The sequence below is a fragment of the Trachurus japonicus genome, chromosome 11 (assembly GCF_045865225.1).
Source record: "Trachurus japonicus isolate A0001 chromosome 11, Traja_1.0".
Lineage (NCBI taxonomy): Eukaryota > Metazoa > Chordata > Actinopteri > Carangiformes > Carangidae > Trachurus > Trachurus japonicus.
The window spans coordinates 12,451,814-12,471,746 of record NC_140917.1 but is presented as its reverse complement, the minus strand read 5'-3'; the positions used below and the strand labels follow the sequence as shown (position 1 = coordinate 12,471,746).

At 45.4% G+C, this 19,933-nt stretch overlaps 4 protein-coding genes across 5 annotated transcripts; 3 read left to right on the top strand and 1 right to left on the bottom strand.

The window, feature by feature from the left end:
• Positions 1-595: 595 nt before the first annotated feature.
• Positions 596-3,622, top strand: LOC146978339 (uncharacterized). Its single transcript, XM_085791043.1, has 2 exons — positions 596-849; positions 2,593-3,622. Exons 1-2 carry the CDS (start codon positions 657-659, stop codon positions 3,306-3,308), a joined length of 909 nt encoding a protein of 302 aa, XP_085647169.1. The 5' UTR covers positions 596-656; the 3' UTR covers positions 3,309-3,622.
• Positions 3,623-5,076: 1,454 nt separating this feature from the next.
• LOC146978338 (RNA/RNP complex-1-interacting phosphatase-like) lies at positions 5,077-7,164 on the bottom strand. Of its 2 annotated transcripts, none has more exons than XM_085791045.1 (2): positions 6,972-7,164; positions 5,077-6,282 (listed from the first exon to the last, which is right to left on the bottom strand). In XM_085791045.1, the coding sequence occupies exon 2, from the start codon at positions 6,212-6,214 to the stop codon at positions 5,327-5,329; it is 888 nt and encodes a 295-aa protein (XP_085647171.1). In that variant the 5' UTR covers positions 6,215-6,282; positions 6,972-7,164; the 3' UTR covers positions 5,077-5,326. The 2 variants fall into 2 exon arrangements, with proteins under 2 accessions (XP_085647171.1, XP_085647170.1); XM_085791044.1 differs by having other exon boundaries at positions 6,944-7,148.
• Positions 7,165-7,220: 56 nt separating this feature from the next.
• On the top strand, positions 7,221-11,251 carry LOC146978337 (uncharacterized). Its single transcript, XM_085791059.1, has 2 exons — positions 7,221-7,510; positions 9,033-11,251. The coding sequence occupies exons 1-2, from the start codon at positions 7,270-7,272 to the stop codon at positions 10,694-10,696; spliced, it is 1,905 nt and encodes a 634-aa protein (XP_085647185.1). The 5' UTR covers positions 7,221-7,269; the 3' UTR covers positions 10,697-11,251.
• Positions 11,252-15,326: 4,075 nt separating this feature from the next.
• LOC146978336 (uncharacterized) lies at positions 15,327-19,670 on the top strand. Its single transcript, XM_085791027.1, has 2 exons — positions 15,327-15,724; positions 18,103-19,670. The coding sequence occupies exons 1-2, from the start codon at positions 15,439-15,441 to the stop codon at positions 19,461-19,463; spliced, it is 1,647 nt and encodes a 548-aa protein (XP_085647153.1). The 5' UTR covers positions 15,327-15,438; the 3' UTR covers positions 19,464-19,670.
• Positions 19,671-19,933: the final 263 nt, after the last annotated feature.

The window sequence follows — 19,933 nt, the reverse complement described above, 5'->3', positions numbered from 1 at the left end:
AATTATTCCCATACCGAAATCATTTGAAACTTAAAAAAAAAAAGAAAGTATTATTTATTAGTAATACAAATCTTACAAGCTGAATAAATCCCAATACAAATTATACATTAAAACTGAGCAAACCATGTAAAGTTTGAGTATATTATAAGACAGTGACAAATGGAAGAGGAAAGCTATGAAAATAAAAAAGCAAAAATAGGATAAATAAAAATAAATTCATTCTAAATACAAGGAAGGTAAATAAATAAATAAATACAAACATGACATATTAGAGTCATAATAGTATTTACAATACATAAATCAAGTTTCCTGGGATCTAATGAAGGGAAAGATCGAATAATATTGATATACACATTTTTAGATTTTATACTTTTTAGTGAATCACAAAATATAGAGTGCTCTTTCAAGGAATTAGGAAAAAAATCGGGTAACATTTAGAAATTTACATTAGTGTGTAAAAGCATTTTAAACTCACAGGTCGGGTCACATCGTGCTTTTATTCTGAAGGACAGCGGAAGTCGCCGTGTTGTTGCTGTGGCTACCGGAACTCGCTACGTGTTGTTATCGTAGACTTCAATGGTTGTTACCAAGCAGCAGCAGCAGCAGCCCCGTGTGTCCCGTCTCTCCCTCTCTCTGTCCCGGCTCTCGGTGTGAACATGTCCCGGGTCCAGAAGCTCCGGGTGTTCGTCGGCCAGCGGCTCAACGCGGCCGTCGAGGAGATTTTATCGGTTTTTGAAAAAACGATCGTGAAGTACGAGGAGGAAGCGGCTTTGTCCCAGGAGGTGATCGCCCGCCAGCACGCGCTGCTCTGCACGCTCAACAGACCGCTCATGGACCTGCCGCGCGCAGGTGAGGAGCAGCACGAGACACACACACACAGCTGTATCAGTTTCTATCAGAGTAAACAAGGCTGCTTCAGGTTCAGCTGTTCCTAGTTTCAACAAGTGTTTTACCTGTTGGGCTGAACACAGTCTGTTTTACTTTGAGATTGAGCTTTGGTTTTAGTTGTACAGGTCAGTGGCGTACACGGGGGGAGGGGGCAGGGGGGCGGCGACCCAACTGTTGAAAAACAGGTGCTAAAGTGTCCTCTTGGGAGCCAAAACGCGTGCTTAAAGGGATAGTAGCATTTTTTTTAAAAAGTGGGGTTGTATGATCTACAAATAGCCTCTAAGTACTTTAATTGCAGTAGAAGACTCTTTGCACTCCTCCTGTTAGCAACACCAGCCCATAGCCCTGCCCAGAGATTTACCACATACAGTGTTGTGAATGGACCCAAAGAAACAGCCTATTTTCGTGGCCTAAAAGAGGTTTTACCTGAAAAAAAAAAACACAGTTCCATTGTTCGCTATAATATAATTTTTTCAAGCCCCTCAAAGTGCAGGAAAAACCGCTGATCAGCGGGCGCTAACCCTGGGCGGAGGGATAGTGAGTTGGTTAGGTCCAAATAAAAACTGTGTTTTTCCTGCACTTTGAGGGGCTGGAAAAAAATTATATTATAGCGAACAATGGAATTGTGTATTTTTTTTCACGTAAAACCTCTTTTAGGCCGCGAAAATAGGCCGTTTCTTTGGGTCCATTCACGACATTGTATGTTGTAAATCTCTGGGCAGGGCGATGGGCTGGCGTTGCTAACAGGAGGAGTGCAGAGAGTCTTCTACTGCAATTAAAGTACTTAGGGGCTATTTGTAGATCATACAACCCCACTTTTTAAAAAAAATGCTACTACCCCTTTAAAGGAAAATTCCGTCATTTTTGACCCCTAAATCGTTTTCCTGATGGTCACCCAGTGTTGGGGATGCAGGCAAACCAGACGGCGCTAACCTATGGGGGCAATTTTTTCAACCACAACAAACACTCAAAAAACAATCAATTATCTACATGTGTGTAATGGATCTATGTACTGTGTTAGTTTCACTTTCTGAATTGAAGACACAGACATAAACTTTTCCACGGTCTTCTAATTTATTTAGATGCACTTGTGTATATGTATACATAAATTATGTTCTCTACCAAAAAGATTGATACATTTCTTTTTCAAAATACAGTATGTTGCTGCCATTGAAGTTACAGTCTAAGGTTCATTAGAAAAGAGTAACTACAACATTGTGTAGTCATCTGTGTTCTTTGTGGACAGGGGTGCGATATATTTTATAGGCTATATTAATAAGATATATATCTTGATTTTTACTGTATGTATGACAACAATTTTTCAGTAAAAATCGTATTTTTATGTGCATATATTTCTGCCTGTTTGTTCCTCCTGTTGTGTCATTGATGGTAACAAGTAAAATCTATTAGATAGATACAGATAGACACATATTTTGATGAATGTGAGTTATATTTTGTTTTAAAGTGACCATTGGATTCATCTTGTGACAAATTCATACTATTAAGAACTAACATCAGGTTGTAGGTTGATTTTCCCTCAGTCCTTAAGTCATGTGATCTTGTGCTGCTGCTTCCTCTATGAAGACGACTTAACAGCAGCTGATGACATGGTCTTAACTCATAAGCTTCTAACTCGCTGGTTGTCTGAGATCGACTGAGTCCAGTATCTTTTAAAGTTGATCTTAAATGTTTGTTTTTCTCCAGACGCCTTCACTCAGCAGCTGATTGGAAATAACGAAGCAGCTCATCCTGTTCAGCAGCAGCAGCAGCAGAACCAGGAGGTGGAGGAGGTGGAAGTGGAGCTGGATGAGGCTGAAATCATAAAGTTCACCTACAATCGCAGGCGTGTAACGAAGCCACCTAAGCACGCGGACCTGCCGGCTGACGAGGCGGCGGCTCGGGAAGGAACGGGAACGGCAGATTCAAATCAGAACGTCTTGCATGTGTTGTCGTCCGAGACCGAGGACAGCGAGGACTACAGCAAAGACCCCAGACCCCCTTCAAAAGAACTGAAACCAAAGACGAGCTCCTCCAGACCAGGAGGACGCCTCAGCTGCAGGGTGTGCAACCAGACCTTCAGACTCCGCCGGCTTTTATTCAGACACGTCAAGTCCCACCTGCTGGAGGCGGCGGAGACGGTCTGCGGCGTGTGCGGTGAAAGATTTGAGAGCGCCAACGGTCTGATGCTTCACATTCAGAGTCACTGGACCACCAGGGGCCGGGACCCAGAGAACAAGAAGACCCAGAAGACCCAGAAGACCCAGAATCACGAAGAGAGAAGAGAGTTGCACCAGCGCTCGAACCACAACACGAACACCAACATCCACGAGGACCAGAAACCGGACGGGAAGAAGAGGAAAAGGGGCCGCCCCAAGAAAAAAACCCAGAAGCCTGAGGAGAACAAGAGGAAGAAGACGTAAACATTTGCTGCTGTGACATCGGTGAAGAAAAGCCTGAGAGGTCGATTGTTGTGGTTTTCTGTTTTTTTATTGACTTAAAATGTTTTGTAATTCACAAGAGACAAAAAGCAAAAACTGATATTTTGTTATATTTACACCTCAGATTGTTTCTCTGACCTGCAGCAGCTTCATGTCTGTGTGTGTCGACAGTTTGGTTTGGTTGAGTGAAGAAAGAGTTTGGATGAAGTCGACTTCTCTCTCTGTTGCTATGAGCGACCTCAGGTTTCTATTCTGTCATCAACTGTTTCACAATAAATACTTTTCTCTAGAGATGATTCTCAGTTTCACATCAAGGGTTTGTTGACAAAACAGAAAACATGCAACGTGTGCATTGTATCGGCCTGTATCGGACGTCAGCTTTTTCAAAATCAAAAGCTCCTGAATGGATTTAAAGGACAATTCCGGGCAAATTCCATCTGGGGCTCTAGTTTCCTAATATTTTAGGTCTAAAATAATGAATCTGAAGATTTTCTTTTTAATTGCTCCTGTTCTGCTGTAGTTCTGTTTGTCCCCCACATTTTTTTCCCAACAGACAACGTCAGACGGCTATAAACACACACCGAGGGGTTTGTTATTGTCAAGAAAGCGACATGTTTGTAAACGGAGCTGTAATACAAAGTCTCATGCAAGAGGCAAGTTAATGCTCCCGTTTGTTTTATCAACAAAGAAATATCAACTAAGAGTCTTTGTAGCAGTAAGAGTCAACCGCGTCAACTTGACTCTCTATTATTATTTATTTATTAATTTTTTTTATTATTACAGCTCCGTTTACAAACATGTTGGCTTTCTTGACAACAACAAACCCCTCGGTGTGTGTTTGAAGCCGTCTGACGTTGTCTGTGGGAAAAATTTGTGGGTTTTTTTAAAGCGTAAGATCCATCAGCTCCCATTATACGCTGCTGTGGCGATGCGGGGACAGACAGAACTACTGCAGAACAGGGGACATTAAAAAGAAAATCTTCAGATTCATTCTTTTATACCTAAAACATTAGGAAACTAGAGCCCCGGGTTGAATTTGCCAGGAATTGTCCTTTAATAGGAGGTTTTCGTCTGAACTGAACTTTCTGTAACTTGAGTCAAATCAAACACCAGGAGACAGGTTGTCACTGTAAGAAAGACTTGTTTTTATTCATTTGGCCGTTATGTAAAGACCTGGATAATTTGTCACGTGTCAATGTTCAGGTGTGATGTGAATCGACGCGTTACCCTGAGTGTGTCGGCTGATCAGCAGCGGTGGTTGTTTGTTTTTACAGGTTATAGTTTTGGTAAAAACGGGACAGAAGTGTTCATCTCAGTTTTCAGCCTTAAAGGGATAGTTCAACATTTTGGCAAATTGGCCCATTGCCATAATCTCTATAGTCATAGTAGTAGGTTTGTTACCTTTTAATTTAAAGCTATTTTTTAGAACAGCAGAGCAGCGCCCCAAGCTAGAGTAAGGTAAATTCATGCAAAACCCCTGATGTGCGTTCCCGTTGAGCAGGGCAGTTTTTCAGCAAGCAGTCTCTGCATTTGCCTCTAAAACAACTCTGTCTCATAACGTTCCGTTATTATCTCATAGCGTGGTGAATGTGCAGGTCACAACTTGTCCACCAGAGCGTTTTGGAGTTGTTGGATTGTGTATTTGATGAGTTTAATGAGGGAAACCAAGACAGCATGCGGCTCTGCTCTACCGTTCTAAAAACAGCTTGCACCGACAATTAAAGGTAACGAACCTACTGCTATGACTATAGGGATTATGGCAATGGGCCAATTTGCCAAAATGTTGAACTATCCCTTTAAAATTAAGACTTTGCTTCAAACTGTTGTTAAAACTGTGACGACGGTCTCTGTTTAAACCACCTGGAGACTCGTGGACACAGTTTGAACACAGATCAGACGCTGCGTCAGCCAATCAGCTGTTAGCAGCAGTTTTACCAAAACAAATCACAGAGACTCCGTATCTGTCCCGGCGGCGGCAGCGCCACTTTTGTCCTGTCAGTTTAAGTTGCCGGTTTCTGTGGTGGTTTCCAGACGTAGGTCAGAGTTGGGGGTGCGGGGAGTAACGGGAGCGAGGGGCGGGCGCCACCTGGTGGGGCCACGGCGTCTCCCCCTCGGCACCGATGCCGACTTCTACGACGGCGGCGGTTACTGGGCGGTTGTTTCTCAGCCGCTGGTTGTTGAGTCTCCTCTTCCGGGTCCTCGCCAGACGGTCGGCTCTCCGCTGCGGCGGGCGTGGCCTGCTGCTGCGGCGGCTGCGGCGGCGGCGGCCTCTCCGCAGCGAGCCCTTTGGCCGGCGCCTCCTCCGGCTCGTCGATCCCACTGTTGCTCCTCCTGGCGCCTCGCTGCAGGTCTTCGAGGTAGTTCTGCCTCTCGATGCGGTGGCCTCGGCAGGAGTTGAAGAGCTGCACCGCCGCCGGGGGATCCAACCCGTCCACGTCGACGAGGTACCGGCAGATCAGGTAGCCGGTCCGGTTCAGGCCGTGGGTGCAGTGGACTCCGATCAGCTTGTCGTTGTCCCGGTTCTCCCTCAGGAACTGTCTCACCGCCCGTTTGAAGCTGAGGATGGCGGCGTCGGGAGGCACCTGGCGGCCCTCTGTGAGGATCTTGATGTACGACCAGGACTCGGGGACGTCCGTCAGTCTGTAATACCGCGTGGTGAAGGTGACGTCGATGATCAGACCCAGCTCCTGGTTCCGACGCTCGAGGGAGTCCAGCAGGTCCCACAGGCCGAAGGACTCCGACGCCGGGACGCGGCAGTTCAGAGACGGTTTTAAAGGCACTTTGAAGGCGATGAACCGAGTCCCCGGTATCCTCTCGCCGACGGGACGGTAATTCAACCATCGGTCTGGTACAGAGTTCTTCTTCTTCTTCTTCTTCTGATACGGCATCTCGGCTGCTGCTGCGAGGTCTCAGGTGTTTTCAATATTTACTCTGCTCAAGTCATTTCAGTGTCGACCTGAAACATCACACAGAAACAATGAATGAATGTGTCACACTGAACTTTATTCAGAATTTAAAAGATAAGATGCTTTCTTCAAAATGTGTGCATCTGTTTCAACTGAACTCAGTCTACTGTCTTTTGATCTGATGAGATCTAAAAGTGCAAAAGGTTATTAAGTCTCTTCTTATTCACAAACAGAATTACTCAGTTATGAACTTCTGGCCTGTGAGGGACAATCTGGTCTAAATATGGAGTTTTCTTCATGTAGATCTGGTCCACACCCTTTTTTGTTTCCTTAAATCTCTTTGGTCTTATTTTAAAAAATAAAATAAAATAAATAAATAAAAGGTTTCAAATGGTGTCATCGTTTTAACTACCATCTCTTAACACCCAGTCTCAGCTATGAAAACTCTCACACTGTTAAGTTTCCCTTAAATTTTCCTTCACTTGTTGACTCGGGGATAAACAGTGGTGTAAGCAGCTTTTACACAGCACAAACAAATTTACTACTTTACAAAGCTGATAAAATTATCCTTTATGACCCGAATTCACTATAAGTCATTGATAATTGGTCTTAAGACTTTTTACTCGTATTTTACAGTAATGTATCATGTTTAATAACCAAGGAAACATTAAACAGATGTGTTTTTAACTGGAGTCTGTGTTGAGTTCCTACCCGGTGAAGTATTTAAAGTTGTTCTCACCACAAACGAGACGATTAATTAAAATTCCCTTCAAAAAACGCTAAGCTGAAGACGTGAAGTCGAAAAAAACACGACGACATCGCGAAATTATTTCAATAATTCGTCTTTTCACGTGTAGATAGCAGTTAGCACGTTAGCAACCATAGCAACCCTGGAACCACGTTCTTGCAGACGCAGGGTAACGTAACGTGTGGACGTAAGGAGGAACGTCGACGTCATCACGCACAACACGCAGGGGGTTTGGGGGAACCCGGAAGCGTCCTCGCGTTGTTTACATTCTGGTCTTTGTTCTGGCAAAATGTCCAAAAAACGGTCCAAAACCGCCGAGAGCCGGAACCTGAGAGCCGTGATCGACCAGCAGCTGGCCGCGGCCGCCGACCACATCTTCTGGCTGCTGAAGGAGCGCGGGCAGGCCGAGCCGGAGCAGCTGAGGGAGCTGATCACGGAGCGGATCACCGCGGCCGTGGAGGAAATCTTCACCGCGTTCAGAGCCTCCAGGACGGACAGAGACCCAGAGGGGCCCGGGGCGGACAGGACAGGTCAGTGTCCCCGGACAGAGATCAAACAACAGCTGGAGACGGACAGAAACTTTATTAAACCCAGGGGCAACTGGTTTTAACAGCTTGTATACTAACATGAGCACATACAATAAAATAGTGGAATAGAAGTAGAATAAAATGCTAGTGGGATCATGGATCAATAAATAGAATGAATAAATAGATAGCAGGGGGTTACTAATGTTGACCAATAAGATATTAAAGACTGTACATGGGTAAAAAAAGAAAAAGAATAAAATGATTATACAGAATTTATGAGACGAATAACAGAGGGAATAAAAGATTTCAAGAAACGACACGTGAGACACATACGACCGACGACCAGAGGGCCACAAATTCAGGACACAAGGCAACACAGCAGGGTCCATTTAATGAGATTAGATATTAAGAGCTTTCAACCGCATCTGGTGGTCTTCACCAGTGAGTGAATGTACGAAAAGTTGATTAATCATATTTATACATTTATCTTTGTATTTTATTTTGTTGTTTTACTAACTTACCTATGTTATTGTTATTTCAGTTTCTGATACTGAGAAACCAAAACAAACAAACATGATGCAGATGCTATTCATTTCTTATCAAATCATAAAAAAGCTGCAAGGAAACCTTTTTCATGAAAACCATGGAGCTGGAAAAAATGGAGCATTTGATTAAAAACATGAATAATTTACTGCATGTTAATGAGTCAGTCATTTGTCTTGATCATCCACAAGAGCTGAAACAATCAGTTGATTCAATGATTTATTGATGATGACATTAAAGGGATAGTTCAACATTTTGACAAACTGGCCCATTGCAATAATCCCTATAGTCAGAGTAGTAGGTGTGTTACCTTTAATTATCGGTGCAAGCTGTTTTTAGAACGGCGGAGCAGAGCCGTGAGCTGCTCAGAGCTACACTACAGAGGCTAATGGGATTTCTTAGTTTCCCTCATCAAACTCATCAAATACACAATCCAACAACTCCAAAACGCTCTGGTGGACAAGTTGTGACCTGCACATTCACCACGCTATGGACGTGCATCAGTGGTTTTGCATGAATTTGCCTCTAAAACAACTCCGTCTTGTAATGTTATTATCTCAGCGTGGTGAATGTGCAGGTCACAACTTGTCCACCAGAGCGTTTTGGAGTTGTTGGATTGTGTATTTGATGAGTTTGATGAGGGAAACCAAGAAATCCCATGAGCCTCCGAAGCGTAGCTCTGAGCAGCCTGCAGCTCTGCTCCGCCGTTCTAAAAATAGCTTGCACCGACAAATAAAGGTAACAAACCTACTCCTAAAACTATAGGGATAATGGCCAAATCCCTATAACCAGCCAAAATGTTGAACTATCCCTTTAGGTTATTAAACTCAATGTGGACCCGAGAGAACACAACATTTAAGAAAAGTGTGACTGTTTCCTGTCAGTTTACAACCTGTAGATTAATCAAGGTGTGAGGATTGAAACATGTTCAGTTATCTGAGATCTGACGTGTTTTAAATGGACTTGTGTGTTTTCTCTGCAGAGCTGTGTCTGTCGGTCGGCGTCCGGAGTCGCTCTGATGAAAAACACCTGAAGCCGGACGTCCGACTGAAGGAGCCTCTGCCCGGCACGTCCTCCAGACCAGAGACCGCCTCTGGACCAGACCGCCCGCCGGCCTCTCCCGAGGATCCCGCCTGTGACGAGGAGGAGGAGGACGACGACGACGATGAAGAAGAAGAAGAGGCGACGGCTCACTGCTGCAGAGTGTGTGGGAAGTCCTTTGACAGGAAAGGCTTTTTGATGAAACACGTGGAGAAGCACTCGAAGGACGCCGAGTGTCGGTGCGGTCTGTGCGGCGAGTACATGGAGTCCAGCGACGGCCTGAAGCTCCACCTCCAAACTCACCGCGACAGCAGCAGAACCTGCGACGTGTGCGGGAAGAAGTTCCCCTCGATCCGAGCTCAGGAGACGCACCTGAGGCTGCACACGGGGGAGAAACCCTTCAGCTGCCACGTCTGCGGAAAGGGCTTCAACCAGAAGGGCAACATGGTGACGCACATGCGGATCCACACGGCGGAGAAGCCGTTCAGGTGCAACGTCTGCTGCAAAGACTTCAGCCACGCCGGCTCCCTGGAGCGGCACATGAAGGCCCACGACGGACAGATGCCCTTCAGCTGCAAAGTCTGCAGGAAAGGGTTCGCCAAGAGCGCCGAGCTGAGGCGGCACGCCCGCAGCCACGAGCCCGACGACGACCAGCCGGCCGCCAGGAGCAAACGCAAGAAACCGAGTCTGACCCCGTCCCACTGCTGCACGGTCTGCGGGAACGCCTTCCACAACAAAGGTAACTTTGTGCGGCACGCTGAGACTCATCTAAACGACCCCGAACATCGCTGCGGCGTGTGCGGAGAGCAGTCGGACGCCCCGGAGAGTCTGCAGATCCACATCCAGAGCCACAGAGAAACCAGCAGGGTCTGCGACATCTGCGGCATCAGCTTCCGGGACATGGAGATCCACATGAGGACGCACACCGGACAGAAACCCTTCAGGTGCAAAGACTGCGGGAAGGACTTCCCCCGGAAAGGATCTCTGGAGCGACACATGAAGCTGCACGCCGGCGAGAGGCCGTACATCTGCGAGTTCTGCGGGAAGACGTTCATCGAAAACACCGTCCTGAAGAGACACATCAAGAGCCACACGGGCGGCAAGCCGAGGATTTACTCCTGCGACGTCTGCGGGAAGAAGTTCACCATGAGCCAGCACCTGGACGTGCACAAGAGGATCCACACGGGGGAGAAACCGTACACCTGCAGGGAGTGCGGGAAGAACTTCCGGCAGATCGGCAACCTGGACTCGCACATGAGGATCCACACGGGCGAGAAGCCGTTCATCTGCAGCCTCTGCGGGAAGAGGTTTCGCCAGAAGATCTCGCTGGAGACGCACGAGAGGTTCCACAAGAAGGAGAAACCGTTCAGCTGCCAGCTCTGCACCAAGGGCTTCGTCCAGAAGATCGACCTGAAGAGACACATGCTGACTCACACCGGGGAGAAACCCTACAGCTGCCACGTGTGCGGGAAGAGCTACCAGGAGAAACGCTCGGTGGACTCGCACATGAAGGTTCACACGGGAGAACGAGCCGCGAAAGAATCGGCGGCGACGCAGAACATGAAGCGACCGGAGGGAGTTCACGCGGATTTCATCCAGCTGTGATGAACCGACGTCTCATCTCATCGATGAAGCCCAGTTTTCTACTTTTCTTCAAAAACAGTTTCACAAACTGGTCGGTTTCCACTAAGGGGAAGTTTTCCTCCAGTCCAGGACCCAGTTGTTCAAAGGGAATCTGATCGGATAATTGATGGATCAATTCTTAGAATGGGTCGTTCAAAACTAAAAACAGAGTCTGAGACAGGATCAGATCACATAATCCAGTCTTGTTTTTAATCTGGATCAAACTCTGAGGTTGTGTTGTTCAAAACTTTTTAGTATGGTCGGGAAAACTTTGATACAAAAACAATCAGGATTATTCTGATCCCAGCAGTTTGGTGGCTTCAGGGACTAAATGTAATTTAAATTAAATTCAAATTGGTCAAATAATTGATCTATATTTTGCAGCTGATTTTTAAACCATCACAGTGATAAGTTAATTAAGTTAACTTTTTATTATTCCACAAATTAAGAACTTTTCCCCAACTACTGGATATTTAAATGAAATTTGAAGTTTGAATTTGAAACGGATGGAAAAACATTCACAATGTATTTTAACTATTGTACTGTATATTAATATATATCAGGTCTGGCCGTTTAAAAGACATGGAACAAACAAAAAGCAGCACAGAAAACTATAGATACATCCCATCAAAATAAACACTCATGCTGCTGTTCTACCTGTTTTTTTTACCTTCAGTGTGACACACAGTCACATTTAAAACACTTGATTTGGTAATCCTGAAATGTTTGTATGCAATCCAGTTTTGCTTTGAACAACTGGGAGAATAGTGAAGACAGATTACGTGATCCTGGATGGCTAAAAAAGAGATTTCAAAATCTGGATAGTTTCGATCCAGATGACACCTTTTGAACAACTGGGCCCTGGAGCGTCGGTATCTGACCTGCTGGTTTTTCACCAGTCGTTGCTCTGGGCTACAAAACATGACGTAAACTGGTTTCACTGCTGTTGAATCAAGAGACGTTCATGTTCCTCGGCTTCATGAAGACATCATTTGTAGAAGGAGACACAAAGCGGAGGTGATATTTATCACTGCTGGAAAAACAGAGGGAGAGAGAGAGGTTTAAACGTTTATTATATGATGTGATGTGGTGCATAATCACGTGTCTCATAATACATGCAGTGCATAAAAATCACAACAAAGGCAAATTAGTGTTGCGGTGTTAATTCCTTTGTTGTGTTTCTTATGTTAAAGAAATAACCTCAAAGAATATTTGTCCTGTAGGTTTAATGAGCTGCTGGTCAGACAGACACACCTGTCTCACCTGGTGGTTAATTATGTCACTTTGGCTTTGTGTCTGTTGCCGAGGGAACATGAGGAACATGAATGTAAAGTTACAGGTTCATGTTAAAGGGATCGTTCAACATTTTGGCAAATTGGCCCATTGCCATAATCCCTATAGTCATAGCAGTAAGTTTGTTACCTTTAATTGTTGGTGCAAGCTGTTTTTAGAACGGCGGAGCAGAGCCGCGAGCTGCTCAGAGCTACGCTACGGAGGCTCATGGGATTTCTTGGTTTCCCTCATCAAACTCATCAAATACACAATCCAACAACTCCAAAACGCTCTGGTGGACAAGTTGTGACCTGCACATTCACCACGCTATGAGATAATAACAGAACGTTACGAGACTGAGTTGTTTTCGAGGCAAATGCAGAGACTTCTTGCTGAAAAACTGCCCCCAATTCAAACGCGCATTAGCAGTTTTGCAGATCAGAATCAGCCTTTATTGTCACTATACAGAAGAATTTACCTCTAAAACAACTCCATCTCGTATCGTTCTGTTATTATCTCATAGCGTGGTGAATGTGCAGGTCACAACACCAGAGCGTTGTGGAGTTGTTGGATTGTGTATTTGATGAGTTTGATGAGGGAAACCAAGAAATCCCATGAGCCTCCGTAGCGTAGCTCTGAGCGGCTCACGGCTCTGCTCCGCCGTTCTAAAAATAGCTTGCATCAACAATTAAAGGTAACGAACCTACTGCTAAGACTATAGGGATTATGGCAATGGGCCAATTTGCCAAAATGTTGAACTATCCCTTTAAGATTTAGTCGAAAACAAACAGTTCTTTGGTTTCTGGGGAGGTTCCTGTAGTTTGACAGGTTTGTGTGTTTGAACCGTCAGTTCTTGCTGGTACTGATGATGTGTGTCTCATATCTGAATATGTTGGACTTCACTGTGCTCAATAGAATAAACAATAATAGTAAAAATTATATAATTATAAAGTAGAAACTTCTGAATGAAAAAAAAATGGAGAGTTGCATTTCAGCTAAAAAAATGAACATCTTTTTTTAATCATCACCTCCTTTTATTTCACAAAGGTCTAATTACTAATTCCATTCATGTGTTTTTAAATCGAAGGCTCAGAGTTCAGTGAGTGTTTTCAGACCAAACACTGGAGTTCGACTCAATTTTAAACTAAAATTATTCTGCTGGAGGTTTGGTCTTGGATGTTTGAGAACGAATCATGTGAGGAAAAAATAAAAAGTAGTGAAAATAAAAAAACATTTCATATTTTCTGTTTGATGTTCTGTGTTTATTTGACGTACGGTTTCTTTTGCCGTACGGTTTCTTTCTTTTGTGTTCTGTTTATTCTGATCAGTAAGTCAATTATTGATCTGCTAATAATCAATAATAAAAACAACAGATTTCTCCTGCATCATCAGACTGTAGAAGAGTCAACAACAACAGACGGGACCTGACCAGCTTGGTTAGCAAGGTTTAGTGAGTATTATCAGATTATTGTCTAAAAATAATAAAATAAAATGTGTAAAGAGGTCGAGTGACATCATCAAATTTCTTGTTTTGATTTACTCCAACCAACCAGACAGAAACCAAACATTAAAAGCACTGAAACAATTAATACATAACTTTAAATTCAACTTGTTTGTGACTATGTTACAGAATCAGACTGGAGTTCATATGAATGAAGAATTAGTCTGGGTGTACGTGTCAGAAAAGTAAAGATTAGAAGTAAAGATTAAATCTGTGCACAGCTGTGGATAGTTACAAGTGTTTTCTATTATACAGTATAACAATTTATTGAGGAAGGAGAAATGTTCACAGTGTGTAGAGCTGATATTTTTAGATAAATGAGATGACAGATTGACCCGTTCCTTTATTCCTTTAGCCATGAAGCTGCTGAGGACAGTAACTAGACACTGGGGTAAATATCAGTTTACTCGTGTATTTATTTATTTATTTAATTACTTCAGTTGTGCACTGATCTGGGTTCATGTTACTGACAGAGTGAACTGATGAATTATGTGTTGTTGTCTGGTCTGAACTGCCCAATGTGAGGAGGAATCAAGTTGTTCTAAGTCTACGTCAAACTGGACGACATGAAGTGAAGATGGATGTTAATGTCATGTATCAAACTGTATACATGTTTCATAGTGGAATAATTTTCAGTCAGTGAACTCATCTTCATCTTGTATCACTCAGTTCCTCAGTGTGTGTGTGTGTGTGTGTGTGTGTGTGTGTGTGTGTGTGTGTGTGTGTGTGTTTAGGTTGGTCTCTGCTCATTTAACTACGTCATAAGCTCTTTAATATTATGTATTAATCTGACAGGAGACGTCCTGAGTTTAGTTTCTTTTGTTGACTGACACTTCGTCCTGTCACTGAAAGTCTGAATCTTTACATGATTTGAGTTTTTTTTTAATTTTACTGCTAAACAGAAAAAAAACAGTTCTCAGATAAAAAATATGTTTTTATTATGCCTGCGAATATTCTCATTTGTCCAGGTCATAGTTACCTCAAGGAAATTTAAATCGAATGCAACTGGACTTGGTTATTTGTCTAGGAAGACATTTCACCTCTCATCCAAGAGGCTTCATCAGTTCATGTACGCATCTGACCAGGCTATGGACCAGTCCTAGCCTGGTCAGATGCGTACAGTTGCATTCGATTTAAAGATCCCATATTATACTCTTTTTACTCAATTTCACTCAGCTGTCAGACGTCCAACTAAACTGTATTCAAAATGTATTGCCCCAAACTGATCCGTGGTCCTGAATGTCGGCTGTCTAAAAGTCGCTCAAATGAGCTCTACTGAGAACAAGCTGTTTCTGTGCCTGCACCTTTAAGTAACACGGTTACTGTACACGGCAAAGATTATTACCACTTTATGACTTAAAATTGTATTTCATCAATTTAGCTCAGGGGTTTCTTGCTGTGCACTGCAGCCATAGAAATAGACGTGGTAGGCGTTTTATCGCGCTGAGGGGCCGGCCTCACTCCTGTCGTGACATCACCACAGGAGCTGAGTCTGAACAGCCTGTATGAGCACCGTTTTATCAGTCGGTGGGCTGCAGAGTCCATACAGGACCCGTTTGCTTTCCTCATTCTAGGAGTTGGTAGGCTCAGGGAGGATCAGTTTATGTATGTAGAGACCAGAAAAAACCTGTTTTTCATAATATGGGACCTTTAAATTTCCTTGAGACAATGTTTTTATTATGAAAGTAACTCAGTACATTTACTGTTGGTGACCTGAATAAATATTGCAGGAACTTGTAGTTTTCCTTCAGTCCCTCAGTGTGTGTGTGTGTGTGTGTGTGTGTAGGTCTCTCTCCTCCAGCCCAGCAGACGTCGCTGTTCGCTCTCTTCGCTTCGCTCTCCTCTGCGCGCCCCGTCGTCGACGCGGAACTCGGTGTCTGTGTTTACCTCCGCGCTGCCTCCCTTTGTTCGCTCGGGGCTGAAATTGCGCAGAAAAGGCAGTGAAATAAAAATGTGCGCCGTGCAGCTGCTGCGGGTGTCGGTCCACCAGCGGATCAGCGCCGCCGCCGAAGACTTCCTGCTGCAGGTGGAGAGAGGAGAAGAGGCGGCGGAGGTCGCGGCGCTGAGGGCGCTGCTCACCGAGCGGCTGGCGGCGGCGGCGGAGGAGATCGTCGGTCTGTTGGAGGAAACCGTGGCGGAGTACGAAGACCGAGTGGAGCGGTCGGAGCGGGAGATCTGCCGCCAGAGGAGGCTGCTCGATGCCGTGCTGAAGCCCGAGGTCAGGCTGCACAGGGCGGGTGAGTCAGTCAGTCAGTCAGTCAGTCAGTCAGTCCGTCCCTCCCACCACCACTACAGGCTAATGAAGCTAATGTCCGTTAGCATGACGGAGCGAACTGCAGGTTTCATCTGTAACCGAGCTGAAACTTCACTCTGAGATGAAACAGCAACACGGGACACAAACACACGCAGCGAGTTCATTTAACACGGAGAAGGCGTCGGAAACACCGTTACCAGGCAACAACCACAACTCCCACAAGTCTCAGAGAGAAACGTTTCCCAGCAGCAAAGCCTTCTGGGAGCTGTAGTTTTCACACACGTAAATATACATCAATAATTCTCTCTGTCTTTAAAGGGATAGTTCAACATTTTGGCCAATTCTCCTATTGCCACGATCCCTAGTCATAGCAGTAGGCTCATCACCTTTAAAGCTGTACAGAAAAGAAAATTGAATTTAAAGCAGAAGTAAGTGATATTTTTGTGTTAATATAAGTCTTAAATAGTTATATCTTCAGACAGCAATCACTTACATAGAGCGTTTGGACCGAAACACGGGTCTCTCAGTCACTCTCCTCTGCTCTGAGCCGAGGAGAAAACTTTTCTCGTATCCTACAAGTTTTATCCAATGAGGAGAGAGAACGGCATGCAGGGCTGTGTGTGCAGCCAAGGGATGCGCCTGAATGTGGTGACGTAGGGACGAGGACGGGGGCTGCTAACTCCATCGGCTGACAAGACGTTATGGTGCGTTCAAGGCAGCCCGTAACTCGTGTTTTTCCGACCTGTGAAGTGGTACCAGTTCGATCTGGTACGAGTTCACGGGTCGGAAGTTACGAGTGGCCGTTATAGTGACTTTCACAGGTAAAACAGGTCGGAAAAACACGAGTGGGTTGCCTGGAACGCTACAAAGTCGTAAGTCGTGACTTGAAGCTGTAATTTACGGTTTCAAAAGCCTGCCTGGAACGCAGCATTAGCCAAAACGACCGGATCGCTTACTTCTGCTTTAAACCCACTCTGGGTCATAAAATTAATGTAATAACTCATCTATCAGACGATGTAGGCCAAACTCTGTGCAAAATTCTATTTTTGAGTAAATCCAGGATGAAAGTGTCTATTTTTTTTTCGCATTGGATAACGCAGGCGCACGGATTATACGTCAGCCTACGCACGATTCATCAGCCACTGATATTGGATCCGTAATCCGTCATTCAAACGTCTGAGACACGCACACACACACGGAGCTCTGTCTCGCCCCAAGCTTTGAATGTCCCGCCCGCTCGATAACGACCAATCAAATTCGTTTTCCTTACTCGGGTAAACTCGTGTTGCAGCTTGTGACAACTCGGCGCGACAAACAGGACAAACGGCCATTTCTGTACACCTTTAATTATCTGTGCATGTTGTTTTGAGATCCACAGGGCAGAGATGTCACGTGATAGATAGATAGATAGATAGATAGATAGATAGATAGATAGATAGATAGATAGATAGATAGATACTTTATCCCGAGGGAAATTCAGTTTCTCAGCTGCACGATAAACATCATCATTCAACAGCAAGGGAACAGATCAGTTCATAAAATTAGTGCATAGAGAATAGAAGGATAATTAGAATAAAGAAATTCAAGGTAATAAATAATAAAAAACAGTGACAATAAATAACCCATGGTAATAAGCTGAGCTGCTCAGTGAACACAATGGAGGTGAACGGTACAGGTCCCCTGTCCCTCATCAAACTCATCAAATACACAATCCAACAACTCCAAAACGCTCTGGTGGACAAGTTGTGACCTGCACATTCACCACGCTATGAAATAATAAATTATAATTATGTAACATTACGACACACAAAGCAAATACTCAGAACTATTTGCGCTTTTGAAATCACTCCGCCCAGCAGCTGTGTCTGAAATGTAGTTCTGGCTACGCATTTGCCTCAAAAACAACTCTGTCTCGTATCGGATCTCAAAACAACATGCACTGATAATTACAGGTAATGAACCTACTGCTATGACTATAGGGATTATGGTGAAAGGAGAATTTGCCAAAATGTTAAACTATTGCTTTAAACTCATCTGAGAAATTATTACCCCACATTACACCATTAATCAATGACCGAAATAGAGTCTCATGTTTTGTTGTTTCGGAAACTTTTTGCTTTGATTTTTAAATAACTTTTTGCTTGTTGCTTGTACATATTGTTTTCACTTTGGTGTAAAACCACTTTAAGGTTTTGTTTGTGAATCACTTTTGTGCAAAAACGATTTGCTTTTAAAGCTGCTATATAAATAAATATGCCTGAAACACTGCTGGATCAGTTTTAAAAATGCAAATGAAATGTATTTACATTAGGTTCAAATGTCGCAAACTTGTTTGTGTGTGTGTTTCAGCGTGTCGCACAGACGTCCAGCAGCTGTTGGTGAGGACAGAGGAGGTTTCCCCTGAGCATCAGGACTGGAGCTCCGGTCTGGACCAGGACCAGGACCAGGACCAGGACCAGGACCAGGACCAGGACCAGGACCAGGACCAGGACCAGGACCAGGACCAGGACCAGGACCCTCCAGAGCCTCCACACATCAAAGAGGAACAGGAGGAAGTCTGGACGAGTCCGGAGGGAGAGGCCGACGTCACCCAGTTCACATTCACTCCCGTCCCGGTGAAGAGCGAGGAGGAGGACGATGGAGACCAGGAGGAGGAGAAACCTCGGCCGTCAGAGCTTCATCAGACTCAGAAGGCGGAGGAGGAGGAGGACGGAGGAGGAGCGGAGCCTCCGACCTCCAGCTGCTCCGCTGAACTCATGGAAACAGCTGCAGAACCAGAACCAGAACCAGACAGGAGCTCAGGTCCAGAGAGACATCTACAACCGGTCAGCGAGGACAACTCTCTGGACTCCACCGAGACCGACGACAGCGACTGTGATTGGACGCAGTCCAGCGAAGCTCGGTCGGAGGCGGACGCGGTTAAAAACAGCGAAGCGGACGCCGATATCGGATCTCCGATGAAGGAGAGACCGTTTCCCTGCTCCTACTGCGGCAAGCGGTTCAGCCTGAAGGGGAACCTGAACCGACACATCAGAGACCACACGGGGGAGCGACCGTTTCCCTGCACCGGCTGCGACAAGTCGTTCAAAGACAGCGGGTCGCTGACGGCGCACATGCGATGTCACACCGGGGAGCAGCCGTACAGCTGCTTGTTCTGCGGGAAGAACTTCAGCGGGCGCGGAAACATGACCCGACACATGCGGATCCACACGGGGGAGAAGCCGTTCACCTGCTCGGTCTGCAACAAGAGCTTCCACGTCAAAGAGCACCTCAACAGACACATGAAGTACCACACGGGGGAGAAACCGTTCAGCTGCTCCGTCTGCGGCAAAGGCTGCGCGCAGAAAACGGACCTGAAGAAGCACATGCGCGTCCACACGGGGGAGAAACCGTTCAGCTGTCCGTTCTGCGGGAAGTGCTGCGCGGAGAAGGGAGACCTGACCAAACACATGCGGGTGCACACGGGGGAGAAACCGTTCAGCTGCAACATCTGCGGTAAAAGCTGCGCCCAGAAGGGGAGTCTGAAGATCCACATGCGGATCCACACGGGAGAGAAACCGTTCAGCTGCTCCGTCTGTGGCAAATGTTTCACCGTCACGGGACATTTGAAGAGACACATGAAGCTGCACACGGCGGACAGTCAGGGGGCCGAGCCCGCGGACGCTTTATCGGGCAAAGAGAAGGAAGAAGCCGAGACCGCGGAGCCGCTGAAGACGTCATGATGAATGAAACGGTCAGACGAGGACAAAGAGGTGGTTCAGGACGAAGCCTGAGTTTATCAAGCTCCTCAGATTCTTGTCAACGACCTTTATTAAACTGAAACTAGTGATTCTGTTGTTCAACAGCGTTCAGGTCGAATCTTTCTAGCCTGGTTCCTCCCGCCTACGTACTTCTGCTCAATTTTTATTTCCCTTCAGCAAAGATACTCCACTAGGGCTGCACGATTGAAGGGACTACAGGAGTTTCAGAAAGCGGAAGTGTTTTCACACTACATTTCCCATGAACCTCCGCACGCACGGTGAAATTCTTGGACCGGCGCAAGATGGACGAAAGCGAAAACATTTGCCAAGAATTTTTTCATTAATCAAGAACGAAGTAGTTCCGAGCATAAACGATGCCAACTAGCGATCCGGCGGCGTTATTCCCATGACCCGCCGGGCAGCGTACGGGAAACCGAAAGTAGGAAATGCTG